Source organism: Phocoena phocoena, unplaced genomic scaffold (assembly GCF_963924675.1).
Source record: "Phocoena phocoena unplaced genomic scaffold, mPhoPho1.1 SCAFFOLD_227, whole genome shotgun sequence".
NCBI classification, from domain to species: domain Eukaryota; kingdom Metazoa; phylum Chordata; class Mammalia; order Artiodactyla; family Phocoenidae; genus Phocoena; species Phocoena phocoena.
The window spans coordinates 12954-32132 of NW_027077439.1; the positions used below are offsets into that span (position 1 = coordinate 12954).

General features: G+C 46.7%; 1 gene segment (V, D, J or C); it reads right to left on the reverse strand.

Moving 5' to 3' along the window:
* LOC136143276 (immunoglobulin heavy constant gamma 4-like) overlaps window positions 1-16696 on the reverse strand; it is a gene marked incomplete at its 3' end in the record, with an annotated part of 29431 nt that extends 12735 nt beyond the window's left edge. The window contains 1 exon segment of the C gene segment in view: window positions 16660-16696. Coding sequence covers window positions 16660-16696 — 37 coding nt within the window.
* Between the last annotated feature and the right edge of the window lie 2483 nt (window positions 16697-19179).

Sequence of the window (19179 nt, forward strand, 5' to 3'; positions counted from 1 at the left end):
AGAAAGCCATGCCAATGTCCTGCCGTCACATTTTGCCTGGTGGATCTCTCTCTTCTAGAGGTCCCCCAAATATTTGGAGATTCCTGTACATGTCGGGAGACAGTCTTTTTTAATTTACCTGATAAGGCTTCTCATAACCGAGTGTCTCCAATTTCTGGAGGGACAAGGCAGAGAGAAAAGAAAAACGTTTTCATTTTACCCACAGGTGTAAATCACCTAATTGCTGTAAGCCATAAGTAGCTTGAGGAGAAGGGCTTCTCTATATCTGAAAAACAAAGATTAGAAGCCAGTAATATGTCAGACAAAAGTCATAAAAATCATAATCCTATTTAGCAGTTCGTTGGATCCCATGTAATTAGTTTTGGTTTTGTTTGAGTTCAGTTTTTCCAATAGTGTTACTGACCTTGCCTGATGGTTGAGGGTGATAGTGACGGTGATAATTTTAAGAAATTTGTAAGGTTTTTGGTTAAGGCTTGTATGATTTGTCCAGTGAAGTGGGTGCCTTGATCACCGGAGATTATAGAAAGTGTACCCCCAGTGGAAAACACATTTTCTAACCATTTCCTTTTTCATTGTGAGGGCATCAGCCTTGCAGCCAGGGAAGGCTTTAACCCATCAAATAAAAAATGAGGCTTGCCAGGGAGCCGGGAAAAGCCAAGCAGCCAGCCATCTTGGATTCCCCATAGCCCTGACTGTTTAACTTACAGTTACTGTTGACCCGTTCCAATTTCTCTGATTTTGGAGTAGACCACTGCCATGCTACAAGGACATCAGGATGGCAGAAGTCTGACAATGAGGGGTTAATCTTTTTGTAGAAGTGGAATGAACTTTGTCTGCATGTGCCATAATCTTTACAGATTCTGTTGTTATTACCTTTTATTTGACAATGCTTCTCCTGTAATTGAATCTGTCAAATAATCCCAGTTAGTTTAATATATATTTTTGGAGATGCTCCAGGGGCCCTCTGAAGCACCTCAAAGTTAGCTGGAGGTCAGAAGAATTTTAATTAGAATTTGACTCTTGGGAAGTTTGTTAAAAATATTGAAAAGTTTTAAAATACCGAGTCAAATAGAACCATAGATCATTGTGAAATAATTCTTATTCACTCAACCAAAGTGACAAAAGATTTTAAAAGCAAATATAAATCACTTAAAGTCAAATAAATTCATAAAATCTGTCACCAAAGGCAGCTTTCCAAGGAAACTTTATTCTCTTAACAGAGAGAGAAAACCAAATTCCAGTCTTCATATCTTCTATCACTGACAACATATATTCTACTTGCTTCACACACCGAAATGTTTCCCTTATCCTTTTTTTTTGAATATTTATTTATTATTTATTTGGTTGTGTGGGGTCTTAGTTGCAGCAGGCAGGCTCTTAGTTGTGGCATTTGAACTCTTAGTTGTGACATGCATGTGGGATCTAGCTCCCTGACCAGGGATCGAACCCAGGCCCCTTGCATTGGGAGCGCAGAGTCTCATCCACCATGCCACCAGGGAAGTCTCTCCCTCATCCTTTTAGTAGCTTTAATGATGTATTATAATTTTTAACCCCTAAAAACCTTAACCTCTAGTGAAAACCAAGAAGAAAGCAATTGTGAACTGTTTGTCATGTTGGCATTTTCTGATTAGCGACCTTGAGAACGTATTCCATAACCTCTAAAAACATGCAGTTTCACAAAGCACAATTTCTTTTCTCAGTGTGGTACAAGGCATGTGTCTAATAAAGCGAAACATCTTTAGTTCCCCTCTTGTAAGAAGACAAAAGGTAAATTTAGATTTGTTCAGCAATCAATATTCCAGTATTTTATCTTAAAAATGATTTAGACATTTAATGAGTTCTTCTCATTTGACCTGATTTAGCAAAGCTCTAAAGTTTCAGGTTGCCAAAAATCTGAAAAAACGAAAACATAATTATTTCCAAAGTGTACAAACGTTGTAAGAGATTCAACACTGAATATTTCCCAGATCATGTGAACCTGAAATTTATTTAGCTTAGTATCTCTTCTATTTAGAATTGCTTGATTTGTAAGTGCTTACTTTTAAAAAGCCAAGTAGGGCTTCCCTGGTGGCGCAGTGGTTGGGAGTCCACCTGCCGATGCAGGGGACACGCGTTTGTGCCCCGGTCCGGGAAGATCCCACATGCCGCGGAGCGGCTGGGCCCGTGAGCTATGGCCGCTGAGCCTGCGCGTCCGGAGCCTGTGCTCCGCGACGGGAGAGGCCACAGAAGTGAGAGGCCCGCGTACCGCAAAAAAAAAAAAAAAAAAAAAAGCCAAGTAAATAGAGCTCATTTACAAATTAACCTCCGCGATATTGTCCAAAGACAAAGACACGTAACTGAGGCATAAATACATCCAGACGGAGATCTCATAGTTTCCACTTGAGGTTTAAATGCCTCTTTGTCTCTCTCTTTCTTTTTCTTGGCTTGAAGTTCTACTAATTAATCCAAGGCCGAAGTCTCAGGCGAAGTGGGCTATGTCTGTATTTCAAGGACAGCATAAGAGTTAATTTCAAGTTTTCCCCTAGGCATATTTTTGTCCTCTCAGGGTCAGAATTCTGAAAAAAAGTGTTTTAACAAGCTAGCTTTCTCTAACTGCACATGCAAAAAGAACCAGTTTTGTAATTTCAAGTGAGTTTTACCTTAACCAACTTTCTCTGGAGTCTAAAGAATATTGTGGCCGTCCAGTGTCAAAAAAAATCGTCTTTCTTTTTCTGTAGTCATAGTTTCATAGCTAAAATATAGACCAAATATTGCTCAAATTGGCCCTAATAACAGGGGCAGGCTGGCTGATACACTGTCCCATCAGGGGTTGTCCCTCTGGGGAGGTGGGGGTCTTAGTTTGGCCAGAAGAATCTGGAGGGAATTTGCATGAGTGGGAGAAGCTTGGTTTCCCCCCTGAGAGCTGGGTGCAGGGTGGTGGTGGTTAAAAGAGGATCGTTTAGAATGTCAGGAGAGTTTTTTTTTTTTTTTGATTTCTCAGGCGTTTGATTATAGGAGCCACATTGAGCAGGGTTATGATAAAGGGCCATAAAGGCCTGAACATCGGGAACCTCAGTACATTTTGCCATCCTGTGGCAAAAAGATCTAACTGTAAGAGACACGTTTTAGGCCATTTTCCCAACCCCCAACTTATATAAAGGCCAGGCAGTGTTACAGCAAAACCTAAGCTTCCCCTTTCTCAGCCCATGTGGCTTAGAAAGGGGATCCTCCCATGTTGAATAACCTGCAACGAGAACAGTGCTCCTAGAAATGAAGTCCAGCATCCTGGAAACATTAGTAGGAGGCGCCGGAAGGGGACTCAGAGCGTCTGGATTTCCTTTGACCTCAGTGCTAATGGGATGTGGAGTGTCCTCTACTCCCCCACTGATTTCTGTTCTGTTCTTCTTTTCTTTTTAAATAGACCTTTACTGGAGTATAATTACTTCACAGCACTGTGTTAGCTTCTGTCACACAACAAAGCGAATCAGCCATGTGCACACACGTGTCCCCATATCCCCTCCCTCTTGAGCCTCCCTCCCACCCTCCCTATCCCACCCCTCTAGGTCATTGCAAAGCACCGAGTTGATCTCCGTGTGCTATGCTGCTGCTTCCAACCAGCCAACTATTTTACATGTATACATGTGTATACATGTTTTTTTTTTTTTTTTTTTTTTTTTGCAGTACGCGGGCCTCTCACTGCTGTGGCCTCTCCCGTTGCGGAGCACAGGCTCCGGACACGCAGGCTCAGCGGCCATGGCCCACGGGCCCAGCCGCTCCGCGGCATGTGGGATCCTCCTGGACTAGGGCACGAACCCGCGTCCCCTGCATTGGCAGGCGGACCCTCAACCACTGCGCCACCAGGGAAGCCCCTGTGTATACATGTTGATGCTACTCTCACTTCGCCGCAGCTTCGCCCTCCCACCCCACGTCATCAAGTCCATTCTCTACGTCTACCTCTTTATTCATGCCCTGGAACTGTGCCCATCAGTACCATTTTTTTTTTTAGATTCTCTATATATGTGTTAGCATATGGTATTTGCTTTTCTCTTTCTGACTTACTTCACTCTGTATGACAGACTCTAGGTGCATCCACCTCACTACAAATACCTCAATTTCGTTTCTTTTTTTTTTTTTTTTCGTTTCTTTTTATGGCTGAGTAATATTCCATTGTATATATGTGCCACATCTTCTTTATCCATTCAGCTGTCGATGGACGTTTAGGTTGTCCCGTGTCCTGGCTATTGTAAATAGTGCTGCAGTGAACATTGTGGTACATGACTCTTTTTGAATTATGGTTTTCTCAGGGTATATGCTCAGTAGTGGGATTGCTGGGTCATATGGCAGTTCTAGTTTTAGTTTTTTAAGGAACCTCCGTACTGTTTTCCACAGTGGTTGTATCAATGTACATTCCCACCAACAGTGCAGGAGGGTTCCCTTTTCTCCACACCCTCTCCAGCATTTATGGTTTCTAGATTTTTTTGATAATGGCCAGTCTGATTGGCATCAGGTGACACCTCATTGTAGTTTTGATTTGCATTTCTCGAATAATTAGTGATGTTGAGCATCTCTTCATGTGCCTCTTGGCCCTCTGTATGTCTTCCTTGGTGAAATGTCTATTTAGGTCTTCTGCCCATTTTTTAACTGGATTGTTTGTTTTTTTGATATTGAGCTCCATGAGCTGTTTGTATATTTTGGAGATTAATCCTTTTTTGTTTCACTTGCAAATATTTTTTCCCATTCTGAGTGTTGTCTTGTCTTGTTTATGGTTTCCTTTGCTGTGCAAAAGCTTTTAAGTTTCATTAGGTCCCATGTGTTTATTTTTGTTTTTATTTCCATTACTCTAGGAGGTGGGTCAAAAAAGATCTTGCTGTGATTTATGTCAAAGGGTGTTTCTCCTATGTTTTCCTCTAAGAGTTTTATAGTGTCTGGTCTTACATTTAGGTCTTTAATCCATTTTGAATTTATTTTTGTGTACAGTATTAGGGAGTGTTCTAATTTCATGTTTTTACATGTAACTGTCCAGTTTTCCCAGCCCCACTTATTGAAGAGGCTGTCTTTTCTCCACTGTATATGCTTGCTTCCTTTGTCGTAAATTAGGTGCCCATATGTGCATGGGTTTATCTCTGGGCATTCTGTCCTATGCCATTGATCTATATTTCTGTTTTTGTGTCAGCACCATACTTGTCTTGATTACTGTAGCTTTGTGGTATAGTTTGAAGTTGGGGAGCCTGATTCCTCCAACTCCGGTTTTCCTTCTCAAGATTGCTTTGGCTATTCGGGGTCTTTTGTGTTTCCATAAAAACTGTAAAATTTTTTGCTCTAATTCTGTGAAGAACGCCATTGGTAGTTTGATGTGGATTGCATTGAATCTGTAGATTGCTTTGAGTAGTACAGTCATTTTCACAATGTTGATTGTTCCAATCCAAGAATGTGGTATATTTCTCCATCTGTTTATGTCATCTTTGATTTCTTTCATCAGTGTTTTATAGCTTTCCAAGTACAAGTCTTTCGTCTTCTTAGGCAGGCTTATTCCTAGGTATTTTATTCTTTTTGTTGCAATGGTAAATGGGAGTGTTTCCTTAATTTCTCTTTCTGACTTCTCATCGTTGGTGTATAGGAATGCCAGAGATTTCTGTGCATTAATTTTGTATCCTGCTACTTTAACAAATTCATTGATTAGTTCTAGTAGTTTTCTGGTGGCATCTTTAGGATTCTCTATGTATAGTATCATGTCATCTGCAAATAGTGACAGTTTTACTTCTTTTTTTCCAATTTGTATTCCTTTTATTTCTTTTTCTTCTCTGATTGCTGTGGCTAGGACTTCTAAAACTATGTTGAATAAGAGTGGCGAGAGTGGACATCCTTGTCTTGTTCCTGATCTTAGAGGAAATGCTTTCAGGTTTTCACCATTGAGATTGGTGTTTGCTGTGGGTTTGTCATATATGGCCTTTATTATGTTGAGGTAGGTTCCCTCTATGCACATTTTCTTAAGAGTTTTTATCATAAATTGGTGTTGAATTTTGTCAAAAGCTTTTTTGCATCTAATGAGATGATCATATGGTTTTTATTCTTTAATTTCTTAATATGGTGTATCACATTGATCGATTTGCGTACATTGAAGAATCCTTGCATTCCTGGAATAAACCCCACTTGATCATGGTGTATGATCCTTTTAATATGCTGTTGGATTCTGTTTGCTAGTGTTTTGTCGAGGATTTTTGCCTCTATGTTCATCAGTGATATTGGCCTGTAGTTTTCTTTCTTTGTGACATCCTTGTCTGGTTTTGGTATCAGGGTGATGGTGGCCTCGTAGAATGAATTTGGGAGTGTTTCTCCCTCTGCAATTTTTTTGGAAGAGTTTGAGAAGGATGGCTGTTAGCTCTTCTCTAAATGTTGATAGAATTCGCCTGTGAAGCCATCTGGTCCTGGACTTTTTTTTGTTGGAAGATTTTTTTTGTTGTTGTTGGAAGATTTTTAATTACAGTTTCAATTTCATTACTTGAGATACGTCTGTTTATATTTTCTAATTCTTTCTGGTTCAGTCTTGGAAAATTGTAACTTTCCAAGAATTTGTCCATTTCTTCGAGGTGGTCCATTTTATTGGCATATAGTTGTTTGTAGTAGTCTCTTATAATCCTTTGTATTTCTGCAGTGTCAGTTGTGATTTCTCCTTTTTCATTTGTAATTTTATTGATTTGCGTCCTCTCCCTTTTTTTCTTGATGAGTCTGGTTAAGGGTTTATCAATTTTGTTTATCTTCTCAAAGAACCAGCTTTTAGTTTTATTGAACTTTGCTATTGTCTTCTTCATTTGTGCTCTGATCTTTATGATTTCTTTCCTTCTACTGACTTTGGGTTTTCTTTGTTCTTCTTTCTCTAGTTGTTTTAAGTGTAGGGTTCAATTGTTTATTTGAGATTTTTCTTGTTTCTTGAGGTGAGATTGTATTGCTATAAACCTCCCTCTTAGAACTGCTTTTGCTGCGTCCCATAGGTATTGGGTCATCTTCTTTTCATTGTCATTTGTTTCTATGTATTTAAAAAATTTCTCTTTGAGTTCTTCAGCAATCTCTTGGTTATTTAGTAGTGCACTGTTTAGCTTCCATGTATTTATGGGTTTTTTTTTTTTTACAGTTTTTTTCTTGTAATTGATTTCCCATCTCATAGTGTTGTGGTCAGAAAAGATGCTTGATACGATTTCAATTTTCTTAAATGTTCTGAGTCTTGATTTGTGACCCAAGATGTGATCTATCCTGAAGAATGTTCCATGTGCACTTGAGAAGAAAGTGTATTCTGCCACTTTTGGGTGGAATGTTCTATAAATATGAAACAGATCCATCTGGTCTATTGTGTAAGTTAAAGCTTGTGTTTCCTTATTTATTTTCTGTTTGGATGATCTGTCCGTTGGTGTAAGTGGGGTGTTAAAGTCCCCTACTATTATTGTGTTACTGTCGATTTCTCCTTTCATGGTTGTTAGTATTTGCTTTATGTATTGAGGTGCTCCTATGTTGGGTGCATAAACACTTATAATCGTTATTTCTTCCTCTTGGATTGATCCTTTGATCATTATGTAGTGTCCCTCCTTATCTCTTTTAACAGTCTTTATTTTAAAGTCTATTTTATCTGATATGAGTATGCTACTCCAGCTTTCTTTTGATTTGCATTTGCATGGATTTTTTTTTCCATCCCTTCACTTCCAGTCTGTGTGTGTCCCTAGGTCTGAAGTGGGTCTCTTGTAGACAGCATATATAAGGGTCTTGTTTTTGTATCCATTCAGCCAGTCTGTGGCTTTTGGTTGGGACATTTAATCCATTTACATTCAAGGTTATTATCAATATATATGTTCCTATTACCATTTTCTTTTTTTTTTTTTTTTTTTACCATTTTCTTAATTGTGTGTTTTTTTTTTTTTTTTTTTTTTTTTTTTTTGCGGTACGCAGGCCTCTCCCATTGCAGAGCACAGGCTCTGGACGCGCAGGCCCAGCAGCCATGGGTCACGGGCGCAGCCGCTCTGCGGCATGTGGTATCCCCCCAGACCGGGGCACGAACCTGTGTCCCCTGCATCGGCAGGCAGACTCTCAACCACTGCACCACCAGGGAAGCCCTTGGGTTTGTTTTTGTGCGTCTTTTTCTTCTCTTGTGTTTCCCGCTTAGAGAAGTTTCTTTAGCATTTGTTGTAAAGCTGGTTGGTGGTGCTGAATTCTCTTAACTTTTGCTTATCTGAAAAGCTTTTGACTTCTCCATTGAATCTGAATGAGATCCTTGCTGGGTAGAGTAATCTTGGTTGTAGGTTTTTCTCTTTCATCACTTTAAGTATATCCTGCTACTCTTTTCTGGCCTGCAGAGTTTCCACTGAAATATCAGTTGATAACCTTATGGGGATTCCTTTGTATGTTATTTTTTGTTTTTCCCTTAATATTTTTTCCTTGAATTTAATTTTTGTTTGTTTGCTTAATATGTGTCTTGGTGTGTTTTTCCTAGGGTTTATCCTGTATGGGACTCTCTGTGCTTCCTGGACTTGGGTGACTATTTCCTTTCCCAAGTTAGGGAAGTTTTCAACTATAATCTCTTCAAATATTTTCTCAGACCCTTTTTCTCTTCTTCTTCTGGGACCCCTATAATTCGAATGTTGGTGTGTTTAGTGTTTTCCCAGAGGTCTCTGAGACTGTCTTCAATTCTTTTCATTCTATTTTCTTTATTCTGCTCCTTGGCAGTTCTTTCCACTATTTTGTCTTCCAGCTCACTTATTCGTTCTTCTGCCTCAGTTATTCTGTTATTGATTCCTTCTAGTGTATTTTTCCTTTCAGTTATTATGTTGTTCATCTCTGTTTGTTTGTTCTTTAGTTCTTCTAGATCTTTGTTTAATATTTCTTGCATTTTCTCAATCTGTGCCTCCATTCTATTTCTGAGATTCTGGATCATCTTTATTATCATTACTCTGAATTCTTTTTCAGGTAGATTGTCTATTTCCTCTTCATTTATTTGGTCTTATAGGTTGTTACCTTGCTCCTTCATCTGTGACATATCCTTTTGCCCTCTCTCTTTTTTTTTAATGAGTGGGATTGTGTTCCTTTCTTACTGGTTGTTTGGCCTGAGGCTTCCAACACTGGAGTTCGTAGGCTATTGGGTAGAGCTGGGTTTTGGTGCTGAGATGAGGAACTCCGTGAGACCTCACTCTGATGAATATTTCCTGGGATCTGAGGTTCTCTGTTAGTCCAGTGGTTCTGACACGGGGCTCCCACTGCAGGAGCTTTGGCCTGACCCCAGGCTTGGGTACCAAGATCCCGCAAGCCACCTGGGGCAGCAAAAAATAAAACAACAACAACAAAAAACAATAACAAAGTAAAAAATAAAATTAGGCTAGGAAACTAACAGATATGTTGGGAAGAATATAACAATAGAAATATAGATGAATCAACAACTGGAAGGTACAACAGTACCACAATAGTAAACAAGAGGAGGAGGGGAAAAAAAGAAGGTGGGGGAGACCTTGGCTGTGGAGGGCGGGGCCTAAGCAAGGGTGATGGTTGGGCAGTGGGTGGGGCCAATGCTCAGGACCCACAGGGCTGGAAAAGGCCCTGGGGGCTGTGGGAGGTGGGGCTTAGGCTCAAGGAACAGAAGGGGCCCAGGTGTGCTCCCCACCCCTGGTCTCAGAGGGCAGGGACCTCGCCTGGGAGCCCAGCAGGCTTCCTGGGCCCGAGTGGGCACGGCAATCGTCCTCCTCTCCTGTCCTGCTCCTCCTGGATGGCCCCTCCCGCCTGCCTCTCCTGATCCCCCGGCCTCCCTCCTATGCCCCCAGGACCCACGTGGCTTGGAAGGGGCTTTGGAGGGCAGGGGACCTCACCTGGGAGCTCAGCAGGCTCCCCGGCCGAGTGGGCCAGGCAATCACCCTCCACTCCTCTCCCGTCTTCCTCTTCCCGGAGAGCCCCTCCTGCCTGCCTCTCCTGATCTCCCCCACCTCAGGGGCACAGAGCCTGTCTGGCCTCCACTTCTCCTCCCTCCTCGGTCCCCCTACGTCCGTCCTACTGGTTCACTCTGGGGTTCCTCCCGTCTCTTTGGGGGTCACAGTCCCCCAGAACCTGCTGGCAGGAGCCCTTGTTGTGGGGAGATGCTAACTCTGCGTATTCCCCCACCTCCATCTTGACTCTGCTCCTTCCCCCACTGATTTCTAACAAGATGTCTCTGGTCATCCTTGGTACCTTGCACAAGGTGTCCTCCTTTATTACCTGGAGAGGACATTTGGACCAGTGTAGAGCAGTTGCCATGATGTTTCTGGTGGTGGTGGGTGGGGATCGCTTGTCTATCCTTGAGACTGAGCACTGCGTCCTGCTTGAACGTGGCCAGACTAATAGGCTGAGCGTCGCGGTGTATGGGCTTCCAAGGCCTGGAGTGAAGGGGGGAACTCCTGGAGGAACTGCAGTTGGCCACTCTGGAAAGTGCCATGGGGGTCAGGACTTGAGGATTTTATCTGACACTGACAACAGTGGGCTTGCCTGCGGCGAGGGTGCAGTTAGTCCTTCCTGAAGAGGGTGTTAAAGTATTAGGTAAAAAAGAAACCTTGCTGTGCAAGTAAGGTGGGAAAGAAAATCAGAGGAGCATGGGAGAGACAGTGAAAGTCAGGAGTCTCCAGCCAGCAGTTTGGACGAGACCAGCAGTTTACCTTGAACTTCCGGGTTTCGGAGAGATAGCAGTGAGCAGTCCTGAGGCAGGATCTTAGTTCCCTGCCCAGGAATTGTACCTGGGTATCCTGGATGAAAACCAGGAATCCTAGCTGCTAGTCCAGCAGGGCTAGAGGCTAGAAACAAAGTTGCCCTGGTTCTTGCACCCTCTGAAAGCAAGAGTGTTTCAAGGAGGAAAAACTATGAAAAGAGGTACAAAGTTTATTATCAGAGACACAGCACAACATGAGGGAGAGCTCATAGAGAAGTAGTTTATTTATTTAAGACAGAAGCAAGGCAGAAATACACACCTGGAGGGAAAGGGTGTGGGCGTCCTCCCTAATGAGGAGGAGAGCCGTAAAAAGTGATTTAAACACTTACATCGGACAGTCCTTTCAGGTCTTTGTTCTCCTCTGGCCAATTATCTTGCTTATTTTCCCACATCTGACCAGTCCCAGGACCCTCTCCGATAAGCATGTGCATCTTCTTGCTGAGATGGATTTCAGCCCAAAGGCTAAAACAGGAAGTCTGACAACACCAGAGGGAGTGAACATTGTAGGAGAAGCCATTAGATGTGGAACAGGATCGGTGTCACCATCTGGACAGTCAGTCACTGGCTCTGCAAGCTGCACTCACAACTCCCTGGTGTTGCCCACAAAGCACACGGATCTATGTAAGCTCTGCTTAACTCTGCATTAATGAAGAGTCTGGAAAAAACCTGCACATGACCTGGCTCAATCCTGACTTGACCCGACCTGTTGCAACTGAGTCTCCTGGGCCCACCCCTGCTCACCTCTCTATTTGGCACTTCCTTCTGTTGTTGCGGAGGACACCCACACCTTTTCTCTCCAGGTGCTGGTGTGGCCTCCATGTGCCCGGATCTCACGCCCACTGTCCCGGGATCGTGATGGTTGCTACTTGCAGGGCAGAGACCCGGTGCCCGTTCCACTGTTGAAGTTCTGCTTCCAGAGGACTTTTTACTTATTGCTGGGCAAGTCCAGGTTGAATCCAGAAAACACAAGCCCCTGGAGGCCTTTCAGGCGGGAATTGATGTCACCCAGGAAACCAAACGTGTATAAAATTGTAACAAGAGCAGGCAAAGTGCTCTCAGGTGAGATGGTCGCTGAGGCTCAGGGGGCCCAAGGAAGCTGATGATCTTCTGCCCCAAGAGGTTGCTCAGACCTTGGACAGGAACACTTGCTCAGAGTTTCAAAGAAATGTCCCTCAACGTGATAAAGTCCACATGTGACAAACCTACAGCTAACATCATTCTCAATGGTGAAAAGCTGAAAGCATTTCCTCTAAGATCAGGAACAAGACATGGATGTCCACTCTCACCACTTTTATTCAACATAGTTTTGGAAGTCATAGCCACAGCAATCAGAGAAGAAAAAGAAATAAAAGGAATACAAATTGGAAAAGAAGAAGTAAAACTGTCACTATTTGCGGATGACATGATACTATGCATAGAAAATCCTCAAGACAGTACCAGAAAGCTACTAGAGCTCATCAATGAATTCGGTAATGTTGCTGGATACAAAATTAATACACAGAAATCTGTTGCATTTCTATACACTAACAATGAAAGATCAGAAAGAGAAATTAAAGAAACACTCCCATTTACTATCATATCGAAAAGAATAAAATACCTAGGAATAAACTACCTAAGGAGACAAAAGACCTGTACTCCGAAAACTATAAGACACTGATGAAAGAAATCAAAGATGACACAAACAGATGGAGAGATATACCATGTTCTTGGATTGGAAGAATCAACATTGTAAAAATGACTGTTCTACCCAAGGTAATCTACAGATTCAATGCAATCCCTATCAAATTACCAATGGCATCTTTCATAGAACTAGAACCAAAAATTTAAAAAATTGTATGGAGACAGAAAAGACCCTGAATAGCCAAAGCCATCTTAAGAAAGAAAAATGGAGCTGGAGCAATCGGGCTCCCTGACTTCAGACTATACTACAAAGCTACAGTCATCAAAACAGTATGGTACTGGCACAAAACCAGAAATATAGATCAATGGAACAGGATAGACAGCCCAGAAATAAACCCACACACCTACGGTCAATTAATCTATGACAAAGGAGGCAAGAATATACAGTGGAGAAAAGACAGTCTCTTCAATAAGTGGTACTGGGAAACTGGACAGCTACATGTGAAAAAATGAAATTAGAAAATTCTCTAACACCACGAACAAAAATAAACTCAAAATGGATTAAAGACGTAAGTGTGAAACTGGATACTAGAAAACTCCTAGGGGAAAACATAGGCAGAACACTCTTTGACATAAATCACAGCAAGATTTTTTTGACCCACCTCCTAGAGTAATGGAAATAAAAACAAAAATAAACAAATGGGACCTAATTAAACTGAAAAGCTTTTGCACAGCAATGGAAAACCATAAACAAAACAAAAAGATAACCTACAGATTGGGAGCAAATATTTGCAAACCATGCAACCAATAAGAAATTAATCTCCAAGATGTATATACAGCTCATATGGCTCAATATAAAGAACAAACAACCCAATAGAAAAATGAGCAGAGTATCTAAATAGACATTTATCCAAAGAAGACATACAGATGACCAAAAGGCACATGAAAAGATGCTCAACATTCCTAATTATTAGAAAAATGCAAAATCAAAGCACAATGAGGTACCACCTCTCACCGGTCAGAATGGCCATCATCAAAAACTATATAAACAATAATGCTGGAGAGGGTGTGGAGAAAAGGGAACCCTCCTACACTGTTGGTAGGAATGAAAATTGATACAGCCAGTATGGAGAACAGTATGGAAAAACCTAAAAATAGAGCTACCATATGATCCAGCAATCCCACTCCTGGGGATATATCCAGGAAAACCATAATTCAAAAAGATACACGCACCACAGTGTTCATTGCAACACTGTTTACAATAGCCAGGACACGGAAGCAACCTAAATGCCAATCAACAGATGAATGGATAAAGAAGATGTGGTACATATATACAAAGGAATATTACTCAGCTATAATAAAGAATGAAATAATGCCATTTGCAGCAACATGGATGGACCTACAGGTTACCATACTAAGTGAAGTTAGTCAGACAGAGAAAGACAAATATCATATGATATCACTCATATGTGGAATCTAAAAAAAATAATTCAAATGAACTTACATACAAAACAGTTATAGACTTCACAGACATAGAAAACAAACGTATGGATACCAAAGGGGAGAGGGGAGGGGACGGATAAATTAGGAGTTTGGGATTAACATATACACACTACTCTATATAGAATAGATAATAACCTATAAGGGAAAAGAATCTGGAATAGATACACATATATGTATAATTGAGTCACTTTGCTGTACAACTGAAATGGACACAGCATTGTAAATCAACTATATTTCAAAAAAAAAGCCCCGACACTCCTCGTGTTGTGGTTTGGGTGCCCTTCAGGGTGCCTGCAGGCCCGGCTGTGTGACCAGTCCTGTGAGGAAGAGGAGGGCAAGACCCTCTGTCAGCATCCATGTCTGCGTGGTAGAACACTGTGGTCGAGCACAGCTGTCAAGCACGGCGCTACCTGCCATGGTGCTGCTCTGGCCTCGTGGCTGTCCTGCCAACCTTTCTCTGCTCATTTCCATGGGCGATCACCTCCCTGCCCAGGCCCGAATGCCAGCTTCACCTTTGTCCCTGTTGTGTCCAGGTCTCGGGATGTATTTGGGGCTGTCACTGTGACCCTGAGCTATTGTCACGAGACCTTGTGTCTCCTAAAACACTGGAAACGTTTTAACGGGAAAAGCAGAGGCTGTTTATCTGAGCTGCTGCAGCCAGGGAGCCGTGCCCAGCTGGCTGGGCCGCGACTCGGGCAGCAGGAGAGTGGGTGGCTTTGAGCTTTTATTATGTGTATGTGGCTTAATTGTTACTATAAACATATAACACTATGCCCATGTGAGGGCCTATAACATACTTATTATATCATGTGTGTGTTAGCATGTTAAAATATTTTCTGTGTATAGAAGGCTTCTTTATAGGAAAAAGAGTGCCTCTGGTGTCCTGATGGGGGCTGCGGGGCTGGGGAAGCTGGACGGACAACAAGACGTAGGCACCCCTGCGATGGCTGGGACACGTCCGGTTTTGTCTAGTTAGTCCTCAGTCAGAAGCGAGGACAAAGACCATGGAAGCCATGGGTTATTGATCAAGCCAGGCCATTGCAGGGGATGTCACAGGGCGGTTGTAGGGCTTCCTGGGCTGTCACTAGAGATAGAGGTCTGACTTCCTGCAGGTCTAGCACAGAGGGTTAGGTTTAGGTTAGCATGGAGGGAGCAGGCTGCTTCCTGGGCTGGATCCTGGGATGGTGGCTGGGTGTCCTGGGCTGTTGGCTGCATTCTTGGGTCAGAGTTCCATCTTTATATATGGTTGGTGTAAATTGAGTATCTCACCACAGCCCTGGCCTTAGTGTCTTGTGAATGAGAATGTTCATGAGGCCCCCTTGGGATTTATCCCGTGCATCCCCCCTCCCCCGCCCCAGCACAGATCCCCAGGGCATCCTGCCCGCCTCCGGAGCAGATCCCCAGGGAGTGTCGGTGTGAGGGGGCAGAGCAGAGCAGGGCTGCGCCCTTGACCTTGTGTGAAGTGCTCTACTGCCCCTCTCATGTTCTATTGGAACCAAATACTCGGGCTCTCTGGACAAGCCTCAGAGTTGCCCAATCCTGGGTTCTCTATGCCTGACCCCAGCAGGCTGCATGGTCCGTGTCGGAGTCCATGGGACGCCTGGTTTCCCAGCGCAGATGGCGGCTCTCAGAAGGGCCTTTGCCACAAGTGGACTCTCCTGTCAACAGAGTCTGGGCACTCGTATGCTGGGAAGGAGACCACCGGGCCCTGAAGAATGGTCTTAACTGCTCACAGGCCCTCAGAGGCCAAGAAGGTCACTCACCGCCCCTAGTTTCCTCCTTATTGTACCTTTCCTAATAATTGAAACCTTTTCTTCCTGTTATTGGCCACCCGGTTTTTCCTTACAGTGCAGGACCCACTGCTCACATTTCTTTCTTTCCATTGGTTGCCGAGTGCTCTTTGTATATGAAGGAGTCCTGCCCTGTGTCCCATGTGCTCATGTGCTCTGCCCCGTTTCCATGGGACTTCAGAGCCCCTTGTGGGCGGGCTTCTCCAGCTCTTTACCCTCAGGAGGGGGCTCGGCCCATGCCCACCACTGTGCTTGGCCAGCCGGCCCTCTCCCTGGTGCCTGTGGCTCCTGCCTGCGCGGCTCCCAGCTTTCTTCTCGAGGACGGTGGCGGCCAGCCCCAGACAGCTATCGCTTGTTCATCGGGACGTCCGGGCAGGCTGGCGGGATGGGGCCCGAGGACTGGCCTGTCTGTGTGAGCTCAGTGGGTGGACGGCTGGGTGGTGACTGGGGCCCCAGGAGGCTGATGCCGGCCTCCACCCTGGTGCTTGTGCAGCTGTGTTCCTGCGGCCTCCTGCACTGACCACTGAATGAGCCCCTCAGGGTTTGCCCACGGGGAGTGGGACTGTTGCCTTTACCTTCGTGTGGGGAGGGGCGGTGAGTCTGGGCTGGAGGCCAGTGGCGCAGGCGTGGTGGAGCCTGAACCGGGGTCTCAGTGGGCATTGAAGGACTCGAGGCGGAGCCTGGCTGGACACTTGGGTCCTCGGGGCCCAGAGCGGCCCTCTGCCCCCTTCCTTCTGGCCCCTTGTCCACATCCTCTGGAGTGGGGGAACCTCCTGCTCCCAAGGGACCACAGGCACCTCCCCAAGGTACGCTCAGGTGGCATGGGATTCTTTACTTTAAGGAACTTTAAAAGGAAAAGTAAAGAGAAAGGGGTCGACCTGATTCTGGCAGTGGATCAGCTGGAGGATGGACTTCTGTCCTGCTTCTTTGAAGAAAGAATTTAGGAAAGAGACCAAGATTGTGAAATAGAGACAGTGTTTACTAGAAGGAAGGTAAGAGTGGAAGAGCACGCGGGGAACTTGGAGTGAGTCATGTGCCGTCGGGGTGGCTTAGGTTGCTTACGTGGGGACGGTTTTCCAGGTGGTCTCTGGCCAATCATCGCGGTGTCAGCAGGAGAGTGGCTGCAGCTGCTCAGCCTGGAGCCCATCTATCTCCTACGTCAGGACGAGGGCACGGGGGATGTGGGTGGGTGCTGCAGGGCTGATTTGGCCACACTGTGGACCCCTTGGGAAGCGCCTTCTGCTGTGGGACCCTGCCTCACAGCCTAGGGCCCTGCCTGCAGCCCTGGAAACTCCCCTGGACCTTCCCCAGAAGGTCTTCTCTGCATCCTCATTCTGCACGAACGGTGCCTGGGGGTGGACAGCAGGGAGGGTGGGCAGGGGGCAGGAGCAGGGCATGGGGGGCAGCGCACTTGGCCCTGGGGGCACTGAGGGCGGGACTGAGCCTGGGGAGTGAGCCCGTGGCTCGGCTGGGCTGGACTCAGACGCTGGATCGGGCTGGTTGGGACTCTGAGTCCTAGATCTGGCTCTGGGCTCCAGCGTGGGCTGGGCCACGGGCTCAAGGCCGTCACTGTGTTTCAGGGGTTGTTCAGTCAGAATCGGTGTGGGCCTGAGCTCAGGGGCCTGGGAGAAGCCTGGGGTGGTCAGCACCCACGCCCAGCCCAGGTCTCTCTGTGGAGGGAACAGATGCTCTTCTGGGACTTGCCCCAAAGTGGGGTGGTGTGGGGCTGTGATAGGCGGGCCCCCTGTTGCCTTCGACCTTGGGGCTAGGCTGGAACCTCTGGGCGCCCGTGTGTGTGTGTAAGACACAGATGGAGGTGTGTGGTGGTGAGGTGAGGCACTGACAGGTGTGTGCGGAGCTCATGGTCTGGGGGGCTCTAGGGGTCAGGAGGCAGCCGGAGGCTGATCTCAGGCTCACACAGGGGCAGCCCGAGGGGCTCAAGGGCAGGCGTCGGCCACTGGGCTTCGGGGTGCTCGGGGGGCATGGAGAGGGGAGGGATGCCGTGTGGTGTGGCACTGCTGGGGGAGGAGGATGGGAGCCCTGGGGCCCCGTGTGGGGCAGTTCTCCAGGGGCCCAGAGGCAGCCGTGCCAGGGACGGGGCTCAGCTAGGAGGCCGTGGGGCTGGCCCTCGTGTGACCACCCTGGCGTTCGTGCGGGGCGGGCCGGCTAGCGGCTGCTCGTTGGTCTGGGGGATGGAAGCGAGGGGCAGGGCCCAGGGCTGGGCAGGCGGTGCTGCCCTCAGGCAACTTCAGCCTCTTGGTCACCTGTTTCGGGGGAGGGAAGCGCAGGGTGTGGGCTGACCCCCAGGTCCGTCACCGGGAGCCCCCATGGAGCCCAGCAGGCAGAGGGGGTCCTGTGCCGGCGTGCCCAGCGAGCCTGGCAGGGTCCCCGAGGGCCAGGTGTTCTCCCGGACACTGCTGTGCACCCCTCGGCCATCCTGTTTGCCGCCCCTCCCGGCCTCCCCGTTTGGTGCAGGGACCGCTGAGCGATGCAGTCCCTTCCTTGCATACCATTCTCTCTGTCTCTGCCTCTGTCTGTCTCTGTCCCCCCACAGGAAGCTGCACCGGCACATCGGATGGCCTTGGGGTGCAGCGTCCCTGCTGACCAGACTCCGGCTGCCGGTCTGGGGGGCTGTCCTGCTAGTCCCCTCGCCCTGAAAGGCTGCAACAAACACAAGCGTGGCTTCCAGCAGCCCAAGGCCGCGTCCCCGAGATGAGCCAGCCCTCCTGAAACGCCGGCCTGAGGGAGCCCAGCACGGCCAGCACCCGACCCGGACCCTGGCCCACTTTTTTGGAGCTTTTACTGAGAAGGGCCGACAGCTGTGGATCCTGACTCTGCCCTCTGGGGAGGGTTGTGTCTCCTCTGAGGTGGAATCACCAGGGGGATGGGTCCCTGGTCTCCGTGAGGGCGGAGTCCTGACCCATCCCTGCATCCTTGCCGGCCGGCGGGCACAGCGGCCTCATCGCCTCTGCACGGCCACCCTTCCTGGTCCCTCACCAGAGCCTCTGGAGCCCCACTCCTGCTTCTCCTGTGACACACTGGTCACCTCTGTGCAGCCAGCTGAGCTCAGTGCCACCCGACCCCCTCCCCTCCTGCGGTCCTTCTCACTGCCGTCTGTCCTGAGCCGTGAGCCAGGTCTGGCTCTGCTCCCCTTTGGCAGCCCCTCCCCACCGCTGCCCCTCCTGGCCTGGCGTCCCCCCGGCCCTCCTTTCTCGCACCCAGCTCGGCTGTTTTGGGCTGAATTGTGTCCCCAAATTCCAGCTTTGAGGACCGGACCCCCAGGACCTCAGAATGTAACTGTATTTGGAGATGGGGTCTGTAAAGATGTGGTGATGTAAACTGGGGTCTCTAGGGTGGGTCCTAATCCAGTCTGACTGGCGTCCTTAAAAGAGGAGGACATTAGGACGGAGAGACGCACAGAGGGACGACCACGTGAGGACACGGAGAAGACGGCGTCTACACGGCACGGAGTCAGGCCTTGGGAGAAGCCAGCCCTGCACCTCCAGGATCTGGGATTCCAGCCTCCAGGGTGTCAGACAGTGATGTCTGTTGTCAAAGGCCCCCTGTGGTGTCTGTTACAGC